Source organism: Bos indicus, chromosome 9 (genome assembly GCF_029378745.1).
Source record: "Bos indicus isolate NIAB-ARS_2022 breed Sahiwal x Tharparkar chromosome 9, NIAB-ARS_B.indTharparkar_mat_pri_1.0, whole genome shotgun sequence".
NCBI lineage: Eukaryota > Metazoa > Chordata > Mammalia > Artiodactyla > Bovidae > Bos > Bos indicus.
In genome coordinates, this window is record NC_091768.1 from 76,261,084 (window position 1) to 76,288,568 (window position 27,485).

At 43.0% G+C, this 27,485-nt stretch overlaps 1 protein-coding gene across 3 annotated transcripts in view; it reads left to right on the plus strand.

The window, feature by feature from the left end:
- Nucleotides 1-27,485, plus strand: part of ARFGEF3 (ARFGEF family member 3) — a 174,278-nt gene that overhangs the window by 94,493 nt on the left and 52,300 nt on the right. For all 3 annotated transcript variants that reach the window (XM_070796259.1, XM_070796260.1, XM_070796261.1), the window contains 9 exons: nucleotides 3,294-3,398; nucleotides 4,276-4,609; nucleotides 12,516-12,628; nucleotides 13,389-14,299; nucleotides 20,145-20,311; nucleotides 21,478-21,643; nucleotides 24,936-25,043; nucleotides 25,386-25,601; nucleotides 25,763-25,873. In XM_070796259.1, coding sequence (XP_070652360.1) covers nucleotides 3,294-3,398; nucleotides 4,276-4,609; nucleotides 12,516-12,628; nucleotides 13,389-14,299; nucleotides 20,145-20,311; nucleotides 21,478-21,643; nucleotides 24,936-25,043; nucleotides 25,386-25,601; nucleotides 25,763-25,873 — 2,231 coding nt within the window. The remainder of the gene's footprint in view (nucleotides 1-3,293; nucleotides 3,399-4,275; nucleotides 4,610-12,515; nucleotides 12,629-13,388; nucleotides 14,300-20,144; nucleotides 20,312-21,477; nucleotides 21,644-24,935; nucleotides 25,044-25,385; nucleotides 25,602-25,762; nucleotides 25,874-27,485) is intronic.

The window sequence follows — 27,485 nt, forward strand, 5'->3', positions numbered from 1 at the left end:
TCTGGAGCCCAGAAAAATAGTCAGCCACTGTTTCACTATTTTCCCATCTATTTGCCATGAAGTGATGGGACCAGATGCCATGATCTTAGTTTTCTGAATGTTGAGCTTTAAGCCAACTTTTTCACTCTCCTCTTTCACTTTCATCAAGAGGCTCCTTAGTTCTTCATCACTTTCTGCCATAAGGGTGGTGTCATCTGCATATCTGAGGTTATTGATATTTCTCCCAGCAATCTTGATTCCAGCTTGTGCTTCCTCCAGCCCAGCGTTTCTCATGATGTACTCTGCATATAAGTTAAATAAGCAGGGTGACAGTATACAGCCTTGACGTACTCCTTTTCCTATTTGGAACCAGTCTGTTGTTCCATGTCCAGTTCTAACTGTTGCTTCTTGACCTGCATACAGGTTTCTCAAGAGGCAGGTCATTACTTCCTCTCTCAATATCCATTTCCAAAATTAGTACTTGTATACCTCCTGGGGCTTTAGCTTTATAGGGGTATATACTCATGATATGTTCGGTCTCCTAGGAGTATTCAGAAAATGCTTTCAGGCATACAGGTTAACTCACATGCCTTGGAGATGTGGTATTAATAGAACACTCTATTAGGCAGATTGAGTTAGACAATGCTGTTTAAATCTAAGAATTTGGGGGAGAATCACTGGGCTTAGGAATATATTTCTTCATTCTCTGCTTGTTGGTCTCCCACACCCTCTCCCACTTCCCTCTCTTCCCAGAACAGAATGTCAGAGAGGAATCAGTGAGGCAAGGGTGACCTTCGTATTGCACATTCTAATTCCATTCCACTCCTATGCAATTAACTCTCTCTCCTTTTTCTAACTAAATTTGAATCTGTTTCTAAGGGAGGTAAAGTCAAAACAGCTCAAAACAAAACCAATTTTAAGAACTCCAGAGACTGAGGGTGTGGTGCCGGGTCTGCCCTGCTTCTTCTTCATGGACCCCTGTCACCTACAGGAGCTGTTCTCTGTGTATCTTGAGCCTGGAGGAAATCCAGAGACGAGCAAAGAGTGAGACCAGCAGACACTCAACCTGCTCCAACAAAAGGCCAGGCAGAGTGACTCACAGGCCTCCTAAGTGGGCGCATATTCCCTATTGTGTGTTGAAAGTCTTGGCTGGTTTCTAGGCTCCTTTCTGCCCTGTGCATTCCACAGATTCACCTGTTGTCAGGCAAATATGAAATGTACACCCTGTGCACACACATCCGTATATCTAGTGAAGGGCCTGCATGAAGGTGTGCCTCTAATGACGTGACTCATGCCAGGCCACAAGTACTTATTTTGCCAGACTGCAGCAGCCCACAGAAAAGCAGCTGCATTCGGTCTCCAAGGAGATTCCGGGCCAGTTTCCTTGGCAATGAGCTGTCTCTGTCATTGAGTCCTATGCCCTGGGGTTGCCGTATTGCTACAGCATGCTTTGCTGATAGGTACTCGTGGGAAACTTGACTGCTTGTAACTTTTCTCTGGGTTTATTTCCAGTGATTTCAGAAGTTGAGACTTTTTATTGTCTATGGTTATTTTAGTTTTGTGATGATCAACTGATAGTTTGAAAGATAAAACATTTTTTAATAGGGCATTTAATTATTTTTCTTAATAATGAGTCAAATGATTGGTCAGAAAGACAACCCACTTGGATTTTAGTACTTTCTGGTGGATTAGGCAGAAAATTTAGTCCAGGTATAAAAGTGTGCATCTCATAAAGTTATATGTTTTTTAAAAATATCTGGTTCTAATGAAGAACTGTATAGTAATAACTATGAGAAAAATAATTTGTCCATTGAAAAACACTGGTGATTTAAAAAAAAAAAATAAAGAAGAAAAGCCAAATGCAAGTTAGTAAAGTATTAACCATCTAAAAGATATCATAGTACATAGTGTCTTGAAAAATTTAGACAAATATATTAAAATTTAGTATTTCTGGAGTAAACTGTAGACTTAAGTCAATATATCAATATTTGTTCCTTAATGGTAACTGTTAATTTGTTCTTTAATGGTAAGATGTTACTAATAGGATAAACCACGTACAGGGCTGGGTAAAATATGGCCACATTCTGTACCATGCTACATTTTTCTATAAATCAAAACTTCTAAAAAATCAAGTTTATTACAGAAAAATCATCCTAATTGGTTTGCTGGGGCTGCCAAAACAAAGTATCACAAACTGTGTATCACAAAAAAGTGGCTTTAATAACAGAAATCCATTGTCTCATAGTTCTGGAGGCTGGAGATCAGAATGTCAGCAGGGTTGGTTTCTTCTCAGAGCTGGGAGGCTTCACTCCTCATCTACTCCCCTTGTCTCTTCACATTGTCTTCCCTCCATATGTATTTCTGTGTCCAAATTTCCCTGTTTTATGAAGATGATTGTTTAGTTCCTCAGTCATGTCCAACTCTTCAAGACCCCACGAATGCAGCATGCCAGGCTTCCCTGTCCCTCACCATCTCCCACAGTTTGTTCAAACTTGTGTCCATTGAGTCAATGATGCCATCCAACCATCTCATCCTCTGTCATCCCCTTCTCGTCCTGCCTTCAGTCTTTCCCAGCATCAGGGTCTTTCCCAATGAATTGGCTGTTTGCATCAGGTGGCCAAAGAATTAGAGCTTCAGCATCAGTTCTTCCAGTGAATATTCAGGATTGATTTCCTTCAGGATTGACCAGTTTGATCTTGCTGTTCAAGGGATTCTGAAGAGTCTTCTCCAGCACCACAGTTTGAAAGCATCAGTTCTTTGGCACTCAGCCTTCTTTGCACTTCCCTGGTGGCTCAGTCGGTAAAGAGTCTGCCTGCAATGAAGGATACCCAGGTTCGGTACCTGGATGGGGAGGATCCCCTGGAGAAGGAAATGGCCACCCACTCCAGTATTCCTGCTTGGAGAATTCCATGGACAGAAGAACCTGGTGGGTTACAGAGAGTCAAACATGACTGAGTGACTAACACTTTCAGCCTTCTTTATAGTCCAACTCTCACATCCATACATGACTACTGGAAAAACCATAGGATACCAATCCTGTTGAATGAGGATCTACCCTAATGGCTTTGCTTTAACTTGGTTGCCTGTGTAAAGACCCCACCTCCAAATAAGACCATCTTTGAGGTACCAGGGATTAGGACCTCAAAGTGTGAAATGGAGGTGGGGGGAACAGAAGGCAACCCATGACATTACCAACCTCCCCCCAAATTAACACTCTGTGATGCCTAACATTTTCTCAAGTGTTTCCCACACATCACCTCTTTAATCTTCCCTTTACTTTGGATGTGTTTGTGTGTTGGTTCTGTTCCCCGCAGTGACAGCCAGCAGCTGCAGCTCCTGTACCTGGAGTGCATCCTGTCCGTGCTCAGCAGCTCCTCCTCCTCCATGCAGCTGCACCGAGGCTTCACAGACCTCATCTGGTGAGGACTCATCTTGATGCCCACGCTGGCTCTGCGCTAGGCCCGGGGGCTCGCTCCGTCCGGCTGGGTCTGTGGGTCCCTTCCTGTGGCATCTGTGCCTCTCTTGTTCCATTTCTGTGTAAATGTATTAGAGGGAAAGAGTGCTTTGCTTATATGTACCAGACCAAGCTACGGAGAGTAAAGGATAGTTATTTTAACCAACTATGCCTCCCAAGGCCCACCTGCATTTTATTTACATCACAAGATCATGAAAGCCTATGTTCTAAATCATATAAAGTCACCAGTGAATTGCACAGGAGAGATAGTTCCCCTTTACCATAACTGAACCTTCTTCGCAACCTCACCGTGGTACTCTCTCCATCTCAACCTGCAAACTAGTCTCTTAATCACAGTCAGAGATTCACACAAATGACAGGGCCCTCAGGCAGCCAGCAAGTTGCTCTGGGTTCCTGGGCTAATCTGACAGGGAGAAAGTTGAGTGCTGTGTATCAGTGTGATGTGTGTCAGAATTTTAAATTAACTTCTCAAATGAGAAATATAAGTAATTTCATTATTTATAATAAAATGAAACTTTATCACTAAGCCATTTAGCACTTTGAGTCCATTTTCTTCATAGAAGATGCTTTCTGATACTTCTCTTGATAGTTTATATAGTTAACCCCAGCTTGAATTATGAAGAAAAGTATTCTGTTGCTATCCCCAGGAGTGATGGAGAGACAGGACATGCTGGAGCAGGAGGTAGCCAGAAAAAGGGGCAGTAAAGAGCCCAGCTCTTACGTGTCATTTTTGGGGCACCTGGTGTTTACCCTCAGGATAGTATTCATGTTTCATCATCTGGCTTGAAGGGAAACTGATCTTTCCTCTCCTCCCCTCTCAGGAAGAACCTTTGCCCCGCTCTCATCGTGATCCTGGGGAATCCGATTCATGATAAAACCATCACCTCTGCACACAGCAGCAGCACGAGTACCAGCATCGAGTCAGACTCTGTGTCTCCTGGGGTTTCCGACCACGGCCGGGGTTCGGGCTGCTCCTCCACAGCGCCAGCCCTGAGTGGGCCAGTGGCCCGGACCATCTACTACATCGCGGCTGAGCTGGTGCGGCTGGTGGGGTCGGTGGACTCCATGAAGCCCGTGTTGCAGTCCCTCTACCACCGTGTGCTGCTCTACCCCCCACCCCAGCACCGTGTGGAAGCCATCAAGATCATGAAAGAGGTAGGGAGGCCGTGAAGGACACCCCCAGCTTTGTTGTGGGGGCTGAGCACCTTGTGCACAGGAAGTACTTAGAAAGCGTTTGCCAATCATCTGCTGGAGCTTAATTGCTTCTCTGCAGTATCCAATAATAGTATCTTTAGCCCTGGAGGCTGTGTGGGCATGTGTTGGGAGTTGGGCTAAGGGGGTGTTGATAAATGCTCACTGCAGCAAAGCCGTTTGATAATTTGAGCCACATGCATCTGACTGGAACCCAGGCTGAACTTTCAGTTTGCTCCCTAAGGTACTGTCTGTGCAGATGTGTGTGTTTATTCACTTTTGCCAAAATTGGATTTCAAAATGATTTTATACTCAGGTTATACATTATCCAAAAATGAGCTTTACTGATCTCTGATTTCTAAAAGGGACCCTGTTCTCCAGTCCTTCTTATGCCCTATTTCTCCCACATGTCATGAGACAAAGGATGTCCAGCTTAGGATATATGTCCCAGTGAGCCACTTCATGATTTCGAGGAGGAATTGGAGCTATTTTGAGGATACTTTAAGAATTCCTCTGCTTCTCAACCAAAAAGAAAAGTGATCAACTTTTTTGTACCTGTAAACTTGTCCATGAAGGTTTAATCACACTGGGTTTTGGTACCTGATACCAAAAAAATCAGTGTAACAAAATTACCTTGAGCAGTATTGGCTACTCACCAGTTTTTAAAAAGCTTAATTTGAATGACTTGCTGATGTTGTTTTCATGAGATTTGACTGTAATTAAAAATGAAAATTCTCACCCAGTGTTTCCAGAAATGAAGGAACAATCCAAGTTTAATTGCTGATGAAGAAAATTTATGGACCCACAGAAGTAATGACCATTTTTCTTTATGCCAGTATTTAACATATATTATCTTTAATATTCATAATAACTTTGTGAGGTTATATACCAGTGAAGAATGTCTTCCCTAACAGAGCTTCAGACAAGGGGATCAAATGGGCAGCTTTGATATCTGGTCACCACTCGGTTGATGAACACAATGCAGCTTTGGAGGCCAATGAGACCAGAAGCATTTGTGGTTTAGTCACTAAGTCGTGTCCAACTCTTGTGACCCCTTGGGCTGTAGCTGTCCATGGGATTCCCCAGGCAAGAATATTGGAGTGGGTAGCCATTTCCTTCTCCAAGGGATCTTCCCAACCCAGGGATTGAACCTAGGTCTCCTGCATTGCAGGCGTATTCTTTACAGACTGAGCTACCAGGGGCCACCACCCAAACAACCGTCCCCTAGGAACCTGCCCCCACCCCTGTGAAGCTTGTCGTCTGGAGGAACAGGGTGGACTTTCTTTGAATTAGCCAATCTCCAGGAAGAGGACAGTAGAAGGGGCCACCATGCATGCTCATCTCTTTCTCCTGAATTAACCAGTCAGACCAGCCGCTCCCCCTCCACTGGGAAGACGTGAGAAAAGGAGAAGGACCCAGAATGCTATTCCACTGGGTGTTCCTGCCCGTAGAAACATGAAGCCAGGAAAAAGGAATTTTCCCTCCCACAAAGAAACTACTTCAAGGGGTCAAATGACTTGCCCAGGGTCAAAAGAAAGAGAAAAGGTGGGCACTTCCCTGGTGGTCCAGTGGTTAAGACTCTGCCTTCCAATAAGGGGATGTGGGTTCCATCCCTGGTTGGGGAACTAAGATCGCACATCCCAAGGGGCAATGATGAGCCCACATGCTGCAACTAAGACCCTATGCAACCAAATAAATAAATAAAAATAAAATTAACTTTCTTAAAAAAGAGAAAGGGTACAAATCTCCATCTGAACCCAAGCCCCTGGTCTCTCCCTACACACACTTATCACTGGGCTGGACTTTCATATTACAATGCGGATGATTCCAGCAACTCTTTTCCTGGCACTGGTTCAGCTACCCTTTCCATGAAGTTGGGTCTGAGTCAAGGTTTGAATCCCCTCTCTGCCACTCATCAGCTAGATACCATAGCTAAAGCGTTTAACTCTGAACTTAGCAGTTTATTTTTGCTACGTAGTGACAGTATGCCAAAGGTTGCCAATTCAAAATGCCATAAAGTTTGTATAAGTACTTTGTGAGTATTTAAAGTGATAAACAAATACGTGGTGCGCTTATGAGCTTCCCTCGTGGCTCAGATGGTAAAGAACCTACCTGCACTGCAGGAGACCCGAGTTCAATCCCTAGGTCAGGAAGATCCCCTGGAGAAAGGCATGGCAGCCAACTCTAGTATTCTTGCTTGGAGAATTCCATGGACAGGGGAGCCTGGGAGGGCTTCAGTCCGGGGGGTTGCAGTGAATCAGACACAACTTAGTGACTGAACAACAACATAAAGGAAGAGAAAAACGTACAGAGAGCTAAAGATAGCAGGTTCTCATCACCTCCTGCCTGAAGCAGCGAATCATTCACGTTGGTCTCCTTGCCTCCTGCCTGTGTGTTTTCTCTCTTTTATTTTCCTGGATGGGCTTCCCAGGTGGCTCAGATGGTAAAGAATCTACCTGCAATGCAGGAGACTCTGGTTTGATCCCTGGCTCAGGAAGATCCCCTGGAGAAGGGAATGACTGTCCATTCCAGTATTCTTGCCTAGGGAATTCCATGGACAAAGGAGCCTGGCAGACTACCGTCCGTGGAGTCACAAAGAGTTAGACGTGACTGAGCAACTACCACTTTTCACTATATTCGTAAATGGCCACTGTTAATTTTTCCACTCTCCAGTGGCGCATGTTGCCTCTCCCATCAAGTCTAAAATACTCTGCCCAGTTTCCAGACCCTTCCATCATCATCCTCATTTCCCATCATTTCCCACGATGCACCCTCATTCCATCCTGCTTTGTTCAGTTTCTACTTTCCTGCTTCTATTCCAGCTCCCCCTGCTCTGTGCCCATTGGCCACTTCCACTTAACATAGTGAAATGGTGGATCACAGTAAGCTAGACAGACTCTGCTGGCACTTCACATTAGCTTATTTACAGACTTCTTTAGGGAGATAATATTGCTCCCATTTTCCAGATTGGGATACTGAGGCTTCTTGAAGAGAGGTTTACTCCCCCAAAGTCCTTGTGAGCAATATGACTAAAATATAAACCCAGATATTCTAATTACAACTGCCTTTCTGTCAAAATCTTTCTCTTTTATGACTCTCCTTCCTCAGACCAGTGATTTCACTCTTCTCTAAATCTTGTTCCACCATTTAGCAATTGATTATAATGCCTCATCACTCTGACTGCTCCACAATACCATGTGGAACAAGCCTCTTGTCTCCCTAAACGTGGTTTTGTATACATTGTTTTCTGTGTTTCCTTTGATATCTAACACTACTGTCCTTGAATAAGAATAAGTGTTCAATACATTTTGATATTCAAGTGTTCAATATTCTGACCTGAAGACAGAATATCTGCAGAGGGTGTTTTGAAGCAACAGCATCCTTTCTTTCCCCCTCAGAACTTCCCAGGTGATGCGAGCAGTAAACAATCTGCCTGCCAATGCAGGAGATGCAAGAGACCAGGGTTAGATCCCTTGGGTCGGGAAGATCCCCTGGAGAAGAAAATGGCAACCCACACCAGTATTCTCGTCTGTAAAATCCCATGGACAGAGAAGCCTGGTGGGCTACAGTCCATGGGGTGGCAAAGAGTCAGACATGACTAAGTGAGCATACAAAAAGCAAGTATACAGAGATGACAGGCACTGGAGTTATCCTTGCCCAGGGTAGAGCCACTCGACAGCTGAATTCTAAGTAAATACTTTGCCTACGAGGTGTATAGTTCTCAATGCACTTTCTATAATAGCTTCCTTAGTACTGCAAAGGAAATCAGTTCCGTGTTCCCCTCTTCATGGATTTGCTGGCTCCCCACGGTCAATTTGCTAAGCGAGGCTGTAATTGACACCAGGGTAGTGTGTCCAGGCCGTGCTGCCCCGCGGAGCACAACATACTCACGTGGGCCAGGTTGTTCTCACGAGCATCGCCTCCACTTACTGTGGCAAAATCAGTAATTTGGGAAGGCTGGTAACCTAGATACCAAAATGTGCAGGGCTCAGGCATACAAAGGAAACCCCTGGGCACCCAGGATGTTTGTTTGCTCTTGTGGAGTTTGAACGCCTGGTACATTATTTGCCGTTCTCTCTCTAATTCGTCTCTTTGCCATGTGTGCTGTGTGCTTATTAATCAAAGGCATACAGGACATTTTGTTTTTCAAAATACATTTTCTTTTTTTGCTTCTATTCCCCCCACCCAAAACATTTCATAACCGAAAAGAACACCTTGCTTCCTTTTCTCTCCCCCACGTTTCAGCTTTAGAAGGAAGCCCTAGTCTTTATCAGACTTGTGACACCCTAGCCACTGACACCAATTCCTCATTCCCACCAGAAGAAGCTGAAATTAAACAAGTCTTGCTTTTCTTTAAGTATTTGTTGAGAGTTCTCCAAAACTCTATTTCCTTTCCCTCCAGACTCTGAAGCACCTGAGAAGTAAACACAAGATTAATGTGAGAATTCAAATATGTCATCTGATTTATTCCTGGTAAAGTTGGATTAGGGAATGTAATGGGATCCCAAGAGAGAGTCAGATTTCCCACTCTTGTGCCCCTGAAAGGCACTTATCCTTCTAACAAGAGATGGGACAGCTAGAGGCTCAGAGGCATAGCCACTTCACTTGGCTGCAAGTCTGGCAGGTAGACAGATGGAGAGAGAGAAAGAGAAACTGCCTTGATCTCTGTAATATTGCTCCTTTCTTGATGACAAAAAAAACAAAAAACAAAAAAACGTGGAAGCTTCATGTTTGTGCCTCCAAGAGAGATGTTCCCAATTTCTGGCAGAAGAAAGGAATTTTGAAGAAGCAAAACATGTAATTTTTTCTACTTAATATACTTTATCTTGCAAATATAAGTCATTTTGAAAATAACGTAATAGGATGTCTGCTTCAATGTACTTGATTAATCAATCTTTCTTTAACTTAGCCTCAAATTGAAATTTTCTGTACAGATGTCTACCATATAGAAACAAAAATACATTTGAACGAAAAAATTATGAAAATCCTATATGAGAACTTGTAAGATATAGCCAAAACAGTGCATAAAAGGATATCTATGGCTTCAATGACTTACCTCAAAAAATAGAAAGTCTAAAATTAATGTTCTAATTCTCCAACTTAGGTAGTTTGGAAAGGAAGAGCTTAAATTTTTTAAAAACTCAAAAGAAAGACTAGGATTGTTGTTAAGTCCTTTTCAACTCTTTGCCACCCCAAGAACTGCAGTACATACATTCTTCACTATCTTACAGAGTTTGCTCAAACGCATGTCCATTGAGTTGATGATCCCATACAATCATCTCACCTTTCTGTTGTCCCCTTCTCTTGCCCTAAATCTTTCCCGGCATCAGAGTCTTTTCCAATGAGTTGGCTCTTTGCATCAGGTGGACAAAGTATTGGAGCATCAGCATCAGTCCTTCCAATGAATATTCAGGACTGATTTCCTTTAGGATTGACTAATTTGACCTCCTTGCTGTCCGCGGGACTCCCAAGAGTCTTCTCCAGCACCACAGTTCGAAAGCATCAATTCTTCAGCACTCAGCCTTCTTTATGGTCCAATTCTCACATCCGTATATGACCACTGGGAAAAGTATAGCTTTGACTATATGGACCTTTGCCAGCAAAGTGATGTCTCTGTTTTTTAATATGCTAAGTTTGACATGGCTTTTCTTCCAAGGAGCAAACATCCTTTAATTTCATGGCTACAGTCACTGTCCGCAGTGATTTTGGAGCCCAAGAAAATAAAATCTGTCACTGTTTCCACTTTTTCCCTATTTGCCATGAAGTGATGGGACTAGATGCCATGATCTTAGTTTTTTGAGTGCTGAGTTTTAAGCCAGCTTTTTCAGTTTCCTCTTTCACCTTGATCAAGAGGTTCTTTAAGTCCTCTTCACTTTCTGCCATTAGAGTGGTTTTATCTGCATATCTGAGGTTGTTGATATTTCTCCTGGCAGTCTTGATTCTAGCTTGTGATTCATCCAGCCCAGCATTTTGCATTATGTACTCTGCATATAAGTTAAATAAGCAGGATGATAATATACAGTGTTGACATACTCCTTTCCCAATTTTGAACCAGTCTGTTGTTCCATGTCTGGTTCTAACTATTGCTTCTTGACCTGCATACAGGTTTCTCAGGAGACAGGTAAGCTGGTTTGTTATTCCCATCTCTTTAAGAATTTTCAACAGTTTGTTGTGATCCACACAGTCAAAGGCTTTAGCGTGGTCAATGAAACAAAAGTAGATGTTTTTCTGGAATTCCCTTGTTTTTTCTGTGATCCAAGGGATGTTGGCTATTTGATTTCTGGTTCCTCTGCCTTTTCTAAATCCAGCTTGTACATCTGGAATTTCTCAATTCACATACTGTTGAAGCGTAGCTTGAAGGATTTCGAGCATGACATTGCTAGCATGTGAAATGAGCGCAATTGTATGGTAGTATGAACATTCTTTTGTGTTGCCTTTCTTTGGGATTGTAATGAAAACTGACCTTTTCCAGTCCTGTGGCCACTGCTGAGTTTTCCAAATTTTGGCATATTGAGTGCAGCACTTTCATAGCGTTATCTTTTAGGATTTAAAATAGCTCAGCTGGAATTCCATCACCTCCCCTAGCTCTGTTCATAGTAATGCTTCCTAAGGCCTACTTGACTTCACGTTCCAGGATGTCTGGCTCCAGGTGAGTGACCACACCATTGTGGTTATTCAGGTCATTAAGACATTTTTGTATAGTTCTTCTGTGTATTCTTGCCACCTCTTCCTAATCTTTTCTGCTTCTGTTAGGTCTTTGCCATTTCTGTCCTTTATTGTGCCCATCTTGCATGAAATGTTCCCTTGGTATCTCCAATTTTCTTGAAGAGATCGCTAGTCTTCCCCATTCTATTGTTTTCCTCTGTTTCTTTGCATTGTTCACTTAAGAAGCCTTTCTTATATCTCCTTGCTATTCTCTGGAATTCTGCCTTTGGTTGGGTATATCTTTCCCTTTCTCCTTTACTTTTTGCTTTTCTTCTTTTCTCAGCTATTTGTAAGGCCTCCTCAGATAGTCACTTTGCCCTTTTGCATTAAGTAATGTGATTAAAAGCAAACACAATATAGTGAATCAATAAAGTAAAACATGCCAGGACTCTGAAAATACTAACAGAAGAATTCAAAATTCTAAAATAGGTAAAAATAAACAAAAATAAGAATTTTTAAAAAGGGCATATGACCATAGATGTTACAAATGTTAAAGAAATGAACAAAGGTATTAAGGCAACTTTAGACCATTAAATTTGAAAACTTAGATAAAATAGATAAGTCCCTAGGAAATAATGCAACTTAAAACAAAATTGATTCAAAGAGAAATTGAGGACCTAAGTAGTATTATCATCTTTAAAAAAATTGAATCAGTAGTTAATACCTTTCCATTCAGAAGAAATTAGTGGCCCCATACAGCTTGAGAAACAAGTTATACCAACATTCAAAGAACAGGTAGTTCTAATAATACATGAACTTTCCCAGGTAATAGAAGGGTATACTTCTTAATTCAGTTTTTGAAGCTAGTCAGTTTCATAGCAAAATAAGGCAGGGAGAGGATAGAAAAGTTAAATTATAGGCCAGTCTTACTAAAGAACATAGGCGTAGGTGCTTTCTAGTTCTGTGATATAAAAAGCTTTGAAGCACTCCCTCAAGGGATATTCTTTGTCTAAGCTGGTCCTAAACTGGGGAGCAGGGGACCCAATGGGTATTCCAAGTCAAGGAGAACACTAAAGTCAGATTTATTAAGATTTGAATTCCAAATTGTGTTTTCTCCTTAGACCATATCACTCAAGAGAGAACATATATGTTTATTTGATCTCACAGTTCTTGTGCTTTTTTATGATATTCACTTTTCTGTTATTTTTTCCCCATATGCTTAAAGCTACTTGGGAGCCCAAAGCGTCTCTGTGATTTGGCAGGACCCAGCTCCACTGAACCTGACTCGAGAAAAAGATCAATTTCAAAAAGAAAGTCTCATCTGGATCTTCTCAAACTGTATGATATGTTCTCCTTTTGGATCTTTATTGCTTGGTGAAGACTGCTTCTCTGAATATTCTTAACGTTGTTTCTAAGTTCCTGAAATTATATGAATCTGTTATATGAGATATGACTATGTAGTAATGTACCTGAAAGCCAGAGGAGAAGTCTTATCTCAGTTTATTGTAATCATATAACTTTCCATATTTTCATATTGACTTAGAGAAAAGCCAGTGTACAAATTGTACAGAAATTCTTCATTGGGCTTATTTTGGGGAAAAACTTTTTGACTTAATATGTTACAGCTATATGATTCCTTTCCATAGAGTCCCTCTCGGAAATGGAATATTATCTGATTTGTAATAGTTGTAGTCACATGGATCTCTTCAGAAATACATTTCTTGAATAAAGGAAGGTCCATACTATCCTAGAGGCATTATAAATGTTTTCTGTTTGGAAAACTGAACATGTTACAAAAGTGAGATTATTCTATGCCTGTCCTTGTGAAGATCATAAATTTGCATCAGAATCTTTATTTGTACCTACATAAACCAGGCATCCTAAAGACTGTGATTCAAAGTGGGCCATTTTCCAGCCTGAGCACATTTGTTTCCTTTATTGTTCATTTTATTCTTTTTGCCCAGATCATTTGATTTTATGTGAATCAAGAGTATCTCTTTTGAATACCTAACTGTTCACCAGTCTAATTCTTGTTCATTTGGTAGCATTTTTCTGTGTTTCCTATACTGATGCCGTCTGCTCCTTTGAACACTTTCAGCATCATGGACGGCATGACCGAGGCGTGTATCAAGGGCGGCATCGAGGCCTGCTACGCCGCCGTGTCCTGCGTCTGCACCTTGCTGGGAGCCTTGGAGGAGCTCAGCCAGGGCAGGGGCTTGAGCGAAAGTCAAGTCCAGCTGCTGCTGCTGCGCCTGGAGGAGCTGAAGGACGGGGCCGAGTCCAGCCGCGACTCCATGGAGATCAATGAGGCCGACTTCCGCTGGCAGCGGCGAGTCCTGTCCTCGGAACACACACCCTGGGAGTTGGGGAATGAGCGGAGCCTTGACATCAGCATCAGCGTTACCACGGACACGGGCCAGACCACCTTGGAGGGAGAGTTGGGTCAGACCACACCCGAGGACCACTCGGAAAACCCCAAGAATGGCCTCAAGTCACCAGCCGTCCAGGAGGGCAAGGAGACTCTGAGTAAAGTGTCAGAACCAGAAGCTGTGGACCAGCCAGACGTGGTTCAAAGGAGCCACACGGTTGCCTACCCCGATATAACCAACTTCCTGTCCGTCGACTGCAGGATGAGGTCCTACGGATCCAGATACAGTGAGAGCAACTTCAGCGTGGACGACCAAGACCTCTCTCGGACAGAATTCGACTCCTGTGACCAGTACTCCATGGCGGCTGAAAAGGACTCCGGGAGATCGGACGTGTCGGACATTGGATCCGACAACTGTTCTTTAGCTGATGAGGAGCAGACCCCCCGGGACTGCCTGGGCCACAGGTCCCTGCGGACTGCAGCTCTGTCTCTCAAGCTGCTGAAGAACCAGGAGGCTGACCAGCACAGCGCCCGGCTGTTCGTGCAGTCGCTGGAGGGTCTCCTGCCGCGCCTCCTGGCCCTGCCCAGTGTGGAAGAGGTGGACTCAGCCCTCCAGAACTTTGTCTCTACCTTCTGCTCAGGTTTGTAATTCATTTTTTTGCTACGCAGTCCACTAGAATATTCAGAGCATTTTGTTTAATGGGCAGTTACTAGCATGCATGGAGTTTGAAGTGCTCAGAGCATCTTGATGAATCTTGGGTTTCTTAAAGAGAGCCAAGGACTGTAACTGACTGGAGGTGGTTTGTTCAAATTGTGCAGCAGTCGATGGCTAGAATACACCGAGAGGTGGATAAATGTGCAGAGGGTAAGAGGTAAGTGCCTTCTAGAAAGCTGATGCTGACTGAAACAAAATGACAGTCTGGGATTCTCAGAACACTGAATTCTTCCTATGCTTCTACACTTTGATATCTTAAAATCATAGTGTGTTGCACTTCTGGTTTGTTGACATGTTAATTATTTCAGATGAGGTCTTGGAGCAGATGCAGGCTGTCCTACCACTATATTCTGTTCTTTTTTTTTTTTTTTTTTGAAAATTATTTAATTAGTATACATGTGTTCCCCATCCTGAACCCTCCTCCCTCCTCCCTCCCCACACCATCCCTCTGGGTCGTCCCAGTGCACCAGCCCCAAGCATCCAGCATCGTGCATTGAACCTGGACTGGCATCTCGTTTCATACATGACGTTTCACATGTTTCAATGCCATTCTCCCAAATCTTCCCACCCTCTCCCTCTCCCACAGAGTCCATAAGACTGTTCTATACATCAGTGTCTCTTTTGCTGTCTCGTATACAGGGTTATCGTTACCATCTTTCTAAATTCCATATATATGCGTTAGTATACTGTATTGGTGTTTTTCCTTCTGGCTTACTTCACTCTGTATAATAGGCTCCAGTTTCATCCACCTCATTAGAACTGATTCAAATGTATTCTTTTTAATGGCTGAGTAATACTCCATTGTGTATATGTACCACAGCTTTCTTATCCATTCATCTGCTGATGGACATCTAGGTTGCTTCCATGTCCTGGCTATTATAAACAGTGCTGCGATGAACATTGGGGTACACGTGTCTACCACTATATTCTGAATTCCCCTGAACTTCCCACAGTGTGCGATGCTCCAGTGTTCTGTGTCAGCATAGCATTCTCCAATCTCAGACCCTTCTGTCTGCCAAATGTCAACCTTGTGACCCAAACGGCATTTAAACTGGTGTGCCGTGGGCTATCTTGGCCAGGGTATACCAGAGAATTATACTAGTCTTGCTGAAGGGCTGAAAATGATCACCCAGGATTTTGGTGAAGAAAGGAGGTAAACAATATAGGGAAGCAGCATTTAACACAGGGAATAATGAATTTATTAATAGTGAATTTAGATCATTTTCTTGTAAGGTATTTGTAGAGGGAGCATGCAGCTTTTTCCTTCATATATAGAGAAAACCCCAGTTCTTCCTTACGGTGCCTCTTCCCTCTTTTATGAGTCACACAGAGCACTGTACTTCTGACAGTTGGTCACCAAATGTGTGAAAGTTTTCCCCTCAAACAACAAGCAAACCTCAGACAGCAGCTGAGTGTCTTACAATATAACTCAGTTCTGATGCTACCTAACCCCCACTACAGATGCCAGCTGCAAGCCCAGGCTGTCACCTGTTCTTCTAAGCGACTGGCTATAAATCAGAGCTTCTCATGACCGCTTCCTTAGGTTCACTTAATTTGTTAGAATAGCTCACAGACCTCAGGGAAGCACTCACTTTTGCTTACCAATTTACTAAAGGATCTGATAAAGGATATAGATGAATGGCCAGATGAAGAGATACACAGAGTGAGGTCTCGGAGGGTCCTGAGTACAGGAGCTTCTGTCCCCATGGAGTTGGTGTGGGTCACCCTCCTGGTGTGGATGTGTCTGCCAACTTGGAATCTCCCCAAACCTCTACTGCTGGGATTTATGGAGGCTTCCTCATGTAGGTGTGATCAATTATTAACTCCATTTCCAGCTCCTCTCCTCTCTCTTGAGGATGGCATGGTGGGGGTGGAGCCAAAAATTCTTTGCTCCTATCAAGGAGTTATCCAGGAGCCCACCCAGAGTCACCTCTTTAGAAAAAGAGATCGTCTTAGTTTTCTTATTACTTGGGAATTTATGAGAGTTTCAGGGGCCCTGGGTCATGGATGAGATCAAAGACACATATTAGAATAAGAGGTATTCCTAGTGTTCTTATCACTTAGGAAGTCATTAGGGTTTTAGGAGCTTTGTGCCAGGAACTGGGAGCAGAGACCAATATATGTATTTTCTATTCTCTCATAGTGCTACAGAGAGAAAGCAGTTAATGAGTGCAAAAAAATTTATAGCAGGAATAAATGATTGCCTGACCTCAGGGTGCTCAACTGTGCCTTCCCCTGAAATCCAAGGGTCTTTTGACCACACAGAACTGTCAAAAGCTAAGACCATTGCTTGTTCTTCCACCACTGAGCCCTGAACATGTGTCTGTCATGACACTTACTATATTTGTCATAGTTATATGAGTTCATGCATCCACCTTTCCCTTTCTAGACTCTTAGCTCCTTGGAAGCTACAACCCCATCTATATCACACACAAATACAAAAAAATTGTAGCCCAGTTATTGGAACTTGGTAGAAGTGACTGCTGTATTGTTAAGAAGGAGCTTAAGTATCTTAAGAAGCTGAGCAGATTGTCCTTTGTCAAATCAATCCAGGTATATTTAAGGAAGAACATTTTTTAATATGAGAGTGATCCAAAGTTATAGCATAAAGCACCAGCAGAGATATAGCACTTCTAATCCTGGACTACTCAGTAACTGTCTAATGTACCTAGTGATTAGAAAGAGATGCATATAATTTCTCAACTTTCCTAACTGCATTGCATTCTTGTTAAGGCAGTAAAATATCAGTTTCTAAGACTACCCAACATTTTTCTCAATATTTTTCTTTTAAGAATTAGATATAAAAATAGTTGGGATATTTAATTTGTGTGAAGGAATACACACATACACACAAAATCATGTTTCATTTCATTTCAAAAATTACGTTTCATTTCTAGTCATTGAAATACAAGAAAAATATATAAATATGGTTCTTAAAAATTGTATTTCTCCCTAGTACCTTATGTGCACCATTATTAAATTTTACATTCTTTTATTGAACATTCCTAGTGTATTTGTGTTGTGTGTGTCTCTTTCTCTTCTGTCTCTTTATCTCTGTTTATCTCATACACACACATGTGCACCCACACACACAAATGCTTCTTCAGTCAACATTTATAGAGAAACTTCATTGTGCTGTGTCCGAAGGGTGTAAGATATGTGTGATTTATCCTCAATAAATATTTATTGACTGTAAATTGATGAACTTGCTCTTTGATCCCTAAAGATGTGAATAGTTATGTGCTGAAGGAGTACAGCCTGAGTTGGAAGGGGTTTGGTAGGGTCTCTGAACCTGTGCATCTTCTCAACTGAAAGCATTCTTGGGAAGAGGAGCTTAGCAACTTCTCCAACCAGCTTGGTGTCCCTGGTGACAAGGCAGAGTCTGGCACCTATCAGTGATGCCCCAAAAGAGCTGTGTATCAGATCACAGCACGGCCCCTCGTTGCAGTGATGATGGCCTTAAGTGATCAAGAAATGGTAAAATTACATTTAGGCCCTTCTATGTAAAATTAAAATTATCCATACAAAATAACAGCTGCAGAAGTTTTAGCATTTAAGAATGTAAGATTTAGCTCTCAGATAAATTCATGTTTACAAACAACATCCCTTAGTAATTAAAAGACGCTGCTCCTTAGAAGAAAAGCTATGACAAACCTAGACAGCGTAATAAAAAGCAGAGACTTCACTTTGCCAACAAAGGTCTATATAATCAAAGCTGTGGTTTTTCCAGTAGTCATGTACCATCGCAAGAGTTGGGCCATAATGAAGGCTGAGCGCCGAAGAATTGATGCTTTCAAACTGTGGTGCTGGAGAAGACTCTTGAGAGCCCCTTGGACAGCACGGAGATCAAACCAGTCAATTCTAAAGGAAATCAATCCTGAATATTCATTGGAAGAACTGATGCTGAAGCCCAATACTTTGTCTACCTGATGCAAAGAGCTGACTCATTGAAAAAGACCCTGATGCTGAGAAAGATTAAGGACAGGAAGAGAAGGAGATGACAAAGGATAAGATAGTTGGATGGCATCACCAATTCATGGACATGAGTTTGAGCAAACTCTGGGAGATGGTGAAGGACAGGGAAGCCTTGTGTGCTATAGTCCATGGGGTCACAAAGAGTTGGACACAACTGAGCAACTGAAAAACAACAACAAAGTAATTCCAGATTAAATGAGTTGTCACAGTGGTAAAGAATGACTTCCAAAGGCCCTACCTCCTTTCCTAGGAGAATTGGGAAATATAATCCTAGCAAAGTCTTTTACAAAATTTGAAGTAAACCTTCACATCTGTTTTTCAAATCAGTACTTATTTGTAGCATGTGCAGAACAGCACTTGTATGAATTTTATTTGACCAGAACGCAGCTCCATCAACATTGCAAACTGCTCAGCTTTTAGGTCTATAAAATGTCCCATCAGATCCAATATGTTGTGACATTAACTTTTACATGTAGAAATGAGTACTTTGAAATAAGACTTCAAAATCTTTTGGTTGTTTCTAAATGTAGCAGGTTTTTAAAATTTACTTTTAATTGGAGGATCAGTTTAGTTCAGTCGCTCAGTCGTGTCCGACTCTTAGCAACCCCATGGACTGCGGCCTACCAGGCTCCTCCGTCCATGGGATTTTCCAGGCAAGAGTACTGGAGTGGGCTGCCATCGCCTTCTCCAGGTAAACTCCTAAGAGTGCTGAATTGCTGGGTCATACGGTAATTCTGTTTAGCTTTTGAGGAACATTATTACTTTTAGAAGTAATAAAAGTAATAATGGACTTTTATTTGGACACGGACTGTAGCCTGCCAGCTTCTCCTGTCCATGGAATTCTCCAGGCAAGAGTACTGGACTGGGTAGCCATCCACATTGCAGGCGGATTCTTTACCATCTGAGCCACCAGGGAAGCCCACTTTTAGCAAAGTTTGTGCTTATGAGTTATTGCACTAAGCATCTTAAATGTTTGCATCTAGTTGCCATAGTGAACTTGTTTGTTCATTTTCATTCATTCAGCAAATAATTTTAAAGAATCTACTATGTATTAGACTCTGTTCTAGGCACTGGTGTTATCTAGTGAAAAGAACTGACAAAATCCCTCCCTCTCATAGGTCTTATGTAATAGTAGTAATGGCAAACAGTAAGCGAAAATCTATTAATAAATGCCATTAAGGCAATGAATAAAAATGCCTGGTGAGGCAGAATATTGCAGAGGATGAGGGTAGTGGGCCAGATGCTATTTTGGATGGAATTAAAGGGGAATGTCTGTGACAAGCTAGCACTTGAGCAGAGCCCTGAAAGAATCAAGGAGGCAGCAAGTCATCCAAAGATCTTGGGAGACCTCTGTGGGGTAGGTGTGGAGGGGACAGAAATGTGAATGCCCTGAGGCGTGTCCAGGCTTGGTGAGGTCAAAGAACAGCAGACAGTTTGGGATGACTGAGGGGAGTAAGAGGAGGCAGGGGGAGTGTCGGGGTTTTTTTATATTGTGATTTGGAGAGTTTGAGCAGTAGATAGAGGTAATCAGTTATTTTGCCTATCTCTAGGTAAAGAAGGGTTTAAGTGATTTTACCAAAGCTCCTGGGGAGTAACCAACAAGGTTTTCCCAAATAGGTTTGCTATGGAGTGCTTGCTCTTTCCCACCAGGCTAGGGCACACATCTGCCATGACACTGTTCCTCGCTGGCTGTTCTACGAGATGTCTTTGTCCCTGGGACTGGTTGGTGGCTCCACTAAGTGGTCAGCAGTGTCTGCCCAGCGTGCTGTTTGAGGTCTCTGGGTTTTCTCCCATAGGTATGATGCATTCACCAGGGTTTGATGGGAACAGCAGCCTGGGCCTGCAGATGCTGATGAACGCGGACAGCCTGTACTCGGCGGCGCACTGCGCGCTGCTGCTCAACCTGAAGCTCTCCCACGGTGACTACTACCGCAAGCGGCCCACCCTAGCACCCAGCACCATGGTGAGTGTGCGTCTTTCCCGACCAGGCCTGCCAAGGACCAACAGCGGCCTCTGGGCTGGCACCCGAGCATCGTTGGCCAGAGAGGGATGACTTGGCCGTACCCACAGGGCTGTGGAGGGCGGGCACTCACCATCCACAGGAACCTTTGTGCAGGTTGCACAGAACAGTGAACCACAGGGCTACCCACTTGGTTCCAGGAGCAAAGAGCACCGATGTACCCGCATTGGCTGCCTGCCAGTGGCCCAGTAACTCCATTGGGTGGCATTAAACACACATTCAAAAACGTGATCAGCTTAGTAAGTAAGTGCTGGGCTCTGAAATGTACCGAGACATATGCATACCCAGAGCCAAGCTGCCTAACACTGATAACAAAGCCCCTCTGTAAGGCGGTGAGAGTGATGGGAGGGCCTCTTTCATGGTTGGCTCCCTGGCATGAGCAGGCCCCTCCATAGTGGACCCCAGCACCAGTTCAAGAGCCTACAGCCTTGAAGCTGCCTGAAGGGATCATTTGTCTGATAAACGATGAACAGATTGTACACTTCTGAAGGTGAGTGGTGGCTATATGAGTGTCAATCAGGTATCTCTTGAGACACGTATGTCCTTCAGGGAGCACAGGTCACCTCTGGTGCTGACGGGGTGGTGAGAAGGAGGTGCTTTGAAACGTCTCTGTGCAGCTTCTAATCCTCCCACACGCCAGAGAGTAAAAATATCAAGTGCGGTATCTCTACTTCTATTGTTGTTTAGTCAGTCAGTCATGTCCTACTCTTTGCAATCCCAGGGACTGTAGCCCACCAGGCTCCTCTGTCCATGGGATTTCCCCAGTCAAGAATACTGGAAGCAGGTTGCCATTTCCTTCTCCAGGGGATCTTCCCCACTCAGGGATTGAACCCACATCTCCTACATTGGCAGGAGGATTCTTCACCACTGAGCCGCCAGGGAAGCCCACTCCTTCTGTAGGTTTCTTAAAAGGATCACACAAGTGAAAGGACCTTCATGAAGTCTGTGACCTTTCCACCGCAGTTTCCGCTTCCCTTCCGACCTCCTGAGCCCAATCAGCAGAGTCGTGTTTTTCCTGTAAGCAGTGACTCAGTGACTCCAGGGACGTGGGAGCCTGTTGTTTGCAGAGGGTCATATCTGGTCGTTTTCTCCTGTGATCTTCTCTGCAGAAAGAGTTCATGAAGCAGGTCCAGACCAGCGGGGTGCTGATGGTCTTCTCCCAGGCCTGGATTGAGGAACTTTACCACCAGGTTCTTGACAGAAACATGCTCGGAGAAGCCGGCTACTGGGGCAGCCCTGAAGACAACAGCCTCCCCCTCATCACCATGCTGACGGGTCAGTGGCTCCTTGCAGGGCTCCATGGCGCTCAGGGGTGGGCTCAGGCTTTGAAACAGCACCCATAAAGCCTCCCTGGCCATTGGTGACAGTTCCCAGGAAGTGTCATGAATTCACCTCACAACAGCTTTCTGTCCTTCTTCCATGTGGGACTCTGCAGGCTCACTGTGCCCCATTATATTAGGAATTAAAAGTGAAAGTCCCTTCAGTTGTGTCCAACTCTTTGCAACCCCATGGTCTGTAGCCCGCCAGACTTCTCTGTCCATGGAATTCTCCAGGCCAGAATACTGGAGTGGGTCACCATTCCCTTCTCTAGGGGATCTTCCCAACCCAGGGATCGAACCCAGGTCTCCCGCATTGCAGGCAGATCCTTTACCATCTGAACCACCAGGGAAGCCTAGATTATGAATTACTTAGCATCTGTGTCCATTGGGATAAAACCGTAGACTTTTTCTGGGGATATGAAGTACTGTCTGGGCACAAAGCCCAGAGTTATTCCTGGAAGCTCTCATAAAAGATACCCTGTATGATTCAGTGCTCCTGGGAATTTGCCAGCAATGTAAAATCATTGATTTTAAACTTGGCTTCTTCCCCATTTCTTGTCCATATCAGAGATCCTCCCTTACCTTCCCAGCTGTACCAGAGTTAAAAATTATGTAGGAAGAGATAAACTGGAAGATTGGATTGATGTGTACACACTACTATATATAAAATAGGTAACTAATAAGGACCTGTGTATAGCACAGGGAACTCTACTCAGTACTCTGTAGTGGCATATGTGGGAAATGAATCTAAAAAAGAGTGGCTATATGTATAACTGATTGACTTTGCTGTACAGCAGAAACTAACACAGCATTATGAATCAACTATACTCCAATAAATTTTTCTTAAAAACCATGAAGGGGCAGTTGATTAAAGTTGAATATGGATTTGAACTACATAATAAAATTTTATTAGTGTTAGATTTCTTAACTTAAATGATACTGTATTTATGGGTAAAAGGACTGGATGTTTCCACTTATTCTAAATTGGTTAAGAAGCAATATAGATACATACACAGAGAATTGTGGAATAAATGGGGCAAGGTGAAAGTAACTGGTGAATCTGTGATATGTGTGTGTGATGTCACATCAATAATACATATATCAATAATATGTCTCATACTTAATACATACACTCAAGGAGAGTTCCTTGTACTATTCTTGTAACTTCTGAAATTTGAAATTAAAAGTTACAAAAATATTATATAAAAAAAGAATGCAAGATAGTTGCCCAGAATCTATGTCTTTAGCATCCAGAGTTTTCATTTCTATTAGAGATTTTTGGAAGCAGTATGGGATGCAGTCATAAGGCAACATTTTGGCAAAAGCAGCCATTCATGGCTTTACATGGCATAACCACAATGTCAAGTCAAGATCAGGGGTTGCTCAAAAGTTTGGACTGGTTATCAGGAACCTTCATAAATTAGATCTTCAGGCTTGTCCTATATTTGATCTGAGTTCCTAGACTGGTTCCTGATCTGAGTGATCGTCTCATGGCTTCCGCTGATGGTATAAGTAGAGCATGGCCCTACACAGACACCATTTATTTTATTAATTATAATATTTACATCAGTTTGAAAAATAGGAATTCATATTTATGAAGACATTTATGAGACATTTAGTCAGTCTGCTTGTAAGGAATGCTTGTTTTCCATCAGACTCCACAAACTACCTTCAGACCGAGATTACAGTCCTGCCCAGAGCTTCTAAGTGCCTTGGAATTTAGATGAGGATCCTAAACCTGCCAGTCTTAATTTTCAAATGCCATCCTTTCTGCCAAAATTAATCTCTGAATTTCTTCCCTGAACCTTAGTACAAGGAGTCATTTAGTAGATGTAAAAATGATCACATACCAAGCTATTCGCAGGAGCCATTTTCATTGGTCATCACTGTTAATCAGCTGTGTCTTTTATAATGGAACAATAAGTTCAATTGCTTCATCCATAGAAAAGTTATCTAGCTTTAGATTAGTGATAGAAAATCAGAAGCTTTTCATAAGAATTCTACAGATTTAGATTCTGTGATTCTTTGTAACAGATTTCAAGTATGAAGTGACAAGTGAATTTGAGCAGCAATTAACCTAGAGCTTAGAAACGTCCATCTGGTCTTCATTTTGTGCAAGGAAAAGCAATAGCAGCAATCTGGTGATCAACGCTGTACTACCTGTGGCCATCCCTTATGTCATGTTGTGTCAGAGTGTTCTGTACAACTGGGGGTTTTAGCACTTGGATAAGCTTTGTGTTACCTGAATTCATCAGTTCATTAGCTAGCATGGAGGAAACAAAACTGTTACATGGCAGTTTCTAGGATGTCATTAGACCATTTGACCATAAATTAATTCAGTGAAACTAGTCTGTTCCTACTGAGTCGTCAGATATTTCTCACTGCCTTCCCCCCACCCAGTTTTACTGAGATATAACTGACCCATAACACTGTATGAAGAATATGAATACTAAGTCCGATTTCTTCCTTTGCCAGCCTCATGACCTTGGGCAATTTTCTTATTTTGAAAACTTATTTCCTCCTTCATGAAGTATCAATAGGAAAAATAATACCTACCCTGCCTGCCTACACAGAGTTGTAGGTCTAATAAAAAAAAATGTTAAGTGAAAACACTTTGAAAATGGTACAGTGTTATTAGTAAGGTACTGTGCTTTCCAAGGGCTTCTCTAATAGCTCAGTTGGTAAAGAATCCACCTGCAATGCAGGAGACCCCGGTTCGATTCCTGGGTTGGGAAGATCCTCTGGACAAGGGATAGACTATCCCCTCCAGTATTCTTGGGCTTCCCTTGTGGTGGGTGCTTTCCAATCAGGTTATATGATAATCTTACCAAAAAGACTTATTCTCCTCTTAATTCTTATGAGGAAGTACTGAAAGATCCATGTTGGAGTAACCTGGTACATATAAAATGTGGGAATAATGCCTTGGTTTGGAATAAAAGGGAGTATTCAAAGGTCAAAATATTCTAAATCAATAGATTTTCTAACAGAGATAGCAGAATTTATCTTTATTTTTTCAAAGAAAAAATATGCATCAGTCTAACAGAAGAAAGCTCTAGCAATGAAAGAAAACTGTACTGAATGGATAAAACAAAAATTTTTAACATTCTGATAACAAGTTATTATATACTTGGTACATAATGCATCCCATGGCTATTCATTGGGGGAAAAAATGAATATTGTGGTAGCTGTTTTTGACTACAGTGTTCTTTAAAAAGGAGGGGAAACACCTTGCCCTTTTTCCTTGACAGATATCGATGGCTTAGAGAGCAGTGCAATTGGAGGGCAGCTGATGGCCTCAGCTTCGATGGAGTCTCCTTTCACCCAGGGCAGGAGAATTGATGACTCCACGGTGGCAGGTAGTGACTTGGGTCTTGGGTTTATGAATATGCATCCATTGTGTGTGTTATCATCTATTAAGTTATTATGCGGCAGCTTTTTGTGCTGACATAAATGAATTAAGATTTTTGCCTTGGCAGGAAAATACCTGATAGAAGTTACTGGCATCACCCAGCTGCTGATGCCACATTCATTATTTATAAGCATTAACTGAAACAGTCTGATATCCATTCCATTGTATTTCCTGTAGTAAAATTGCATACACTTCAGTAATGCTAATGGGATGGCCAGAGAATCCCATGGCATTCATCACCAGGTCATTTTTGCCTCTGGAAGGTAACCCACGCCCCTTCACATTCTAGGTGTGGCATTTGCTCGCTATATTCTGATTGGCTGCTGGAAGAACTTGATCGACACTTTATCAACCCCCCTGACGGGCCGAATGGCCGGCAGCTCCAAAGGGCTGGCCTTCATCTTGGGAGCTGAAGGCATCAAAGAACAGAACCAAAAAGAACGCGATGCTATCTGCATGAGCCTCGACGGGCTACGGAAAGCCGCGCGTCTGAGCTGCGCTCTAGGTAAGGCAAGGTAGGGTATTCCTGACCCGTGGCCCAAGGGGTGTCCCTGAGGAATGCGTTATGAGTGGCCCTGGTGGACAAGTCTTTTAGAAGTAGTTTTGCCAGATGAACGGCTAGAGAATAAACTCAGTTAAAGGGTGATTTGTTTGTTTTCTCTAAAGGAGTTGCAGCCAACTGTGCTTCGGCCCTCGCCCAGATGGCAGCTGCCTCCTGTGTCCAGGAGGAGAAAGAGGAAAAGGAAACCCAGGAACCCAGTGATGCCATAGCACAAGGTAGCGACAGAAAGGCCAGAATCCACCTGGAACCTCATGTGAGGTCTGCGCACACAAGCAGACACATTCCTCCCTGTTGCATATGTGATACACCGCACATTGTATACACCACTGATGACGAGACCCTGCCCGACCACAGACTTAAGTCTGTTTTATGGGCTGATCCTCCAGATGCTCAGTAGATCCCTGTGAAGATAAGAGATATACTGGCCCCCGGTGACTAAGAAAGTGCATGTGGCTGCTAGCCAGAGGCCCCTCAACTCAGCTCTTCACACCTCTGGTGTTCTCTGACCACTGGCTTTGGAACTTCCTAGGGGTGCACATTTGAGGACCCCTCAGGCTACAGGGGGAGGGCAGAAGGGCCTGTGTTCTGAAGCAGGGATCACACTGATGGAGGAATCCCGAGAGGAGGCTCAGGGTTTTCTTGTTGGAGAAAACCCAAGCTTTGTGAACTGAGGAAAGAGTTGATTTTTAACTTGATAAAATCAGTTCATCGATGAAGCAGATGGTTATCTAGATAAGAGAATAGCCTGTCTCATAGGAATGGAAGATGAATGGCAGGCAGCAAACGAGGAAAAATTGGGAGCTTGGGCCGACTTGTGCTAACATTGTATCAGGTGCAAAAAATAAGTAGTCACAGAAAGAGTTGGCATCTTTTTAGCTGAGAAAATACAGGTTAGGTTGGTGTTCCTCGAACTTGAGTAATAGAGACCCATGTGAAAGCAGACCAACTCTCACACATCCCCACTGTTAATAGCAAAAGGGTATCACACTTGCACTAAAAATGTACAACTATAAGTTACATAAAAGCACTTAAAGATCTCCAAAACCTATTAAACCACAGCTAATATTTGAATTATAGACAAAAAATTAAATCAGTATCACATCCAGGAGACAAATGATGCTTTACTAAAAATCAGTTTGCCCCTTACAGTAGGAGCATGGTTTGGCTTCCTCTGAAGTGAGCATGCTGTGTTTCTGGGTTCTGGACTTGATTATCCCACTAGACCCATCTTCCAATGACTGGACAGCTTGGTTCATGGAGGATGCTCTCATTTGTCCCTGCCTTGGCATTTTGCATAATTGACATTTTCAGTCACCTTCTACATCTTTCTCACGCATTATCTACAATTTTAAAAGTATTATTTGAAGATCACAAGAATAAATGTAAACTCTGGGAGTAAAATATGGGCATTTTCAGTTACAAAGCAGTCATCATGGTACTCAGAGTGTACAAGCATGTTGTTTTAGATGGTCATCATTGTGAACACCTAACAATAAATAAACCTCAGAGAGGACTTGCTGACTGCCAGGAATTCTTTCTTATTTTCAGTATGAGTATACAGGGCCAGAGGATGGGTCTGGGCACAGACGGCTTTAGCTGGGATTGGCACTCAAAGCCCATCCTCGCTGCTGTGACTGACCCAGATCCCAGCTTGAATCCATCCACTTCTGAAACCACAGAGCTGGTGTCACCAGTGTCTGTGGGCTGGGTAGTTTGCATGATGAGCCTCGGGGACGTGTCACTGAAGATTTCACTGCCAGTGACCTCTAGCGACATCTCCAGTTTCCTGTTGCCCTTGCACAAGCACACGTTCTCTCCTTTCCCTCC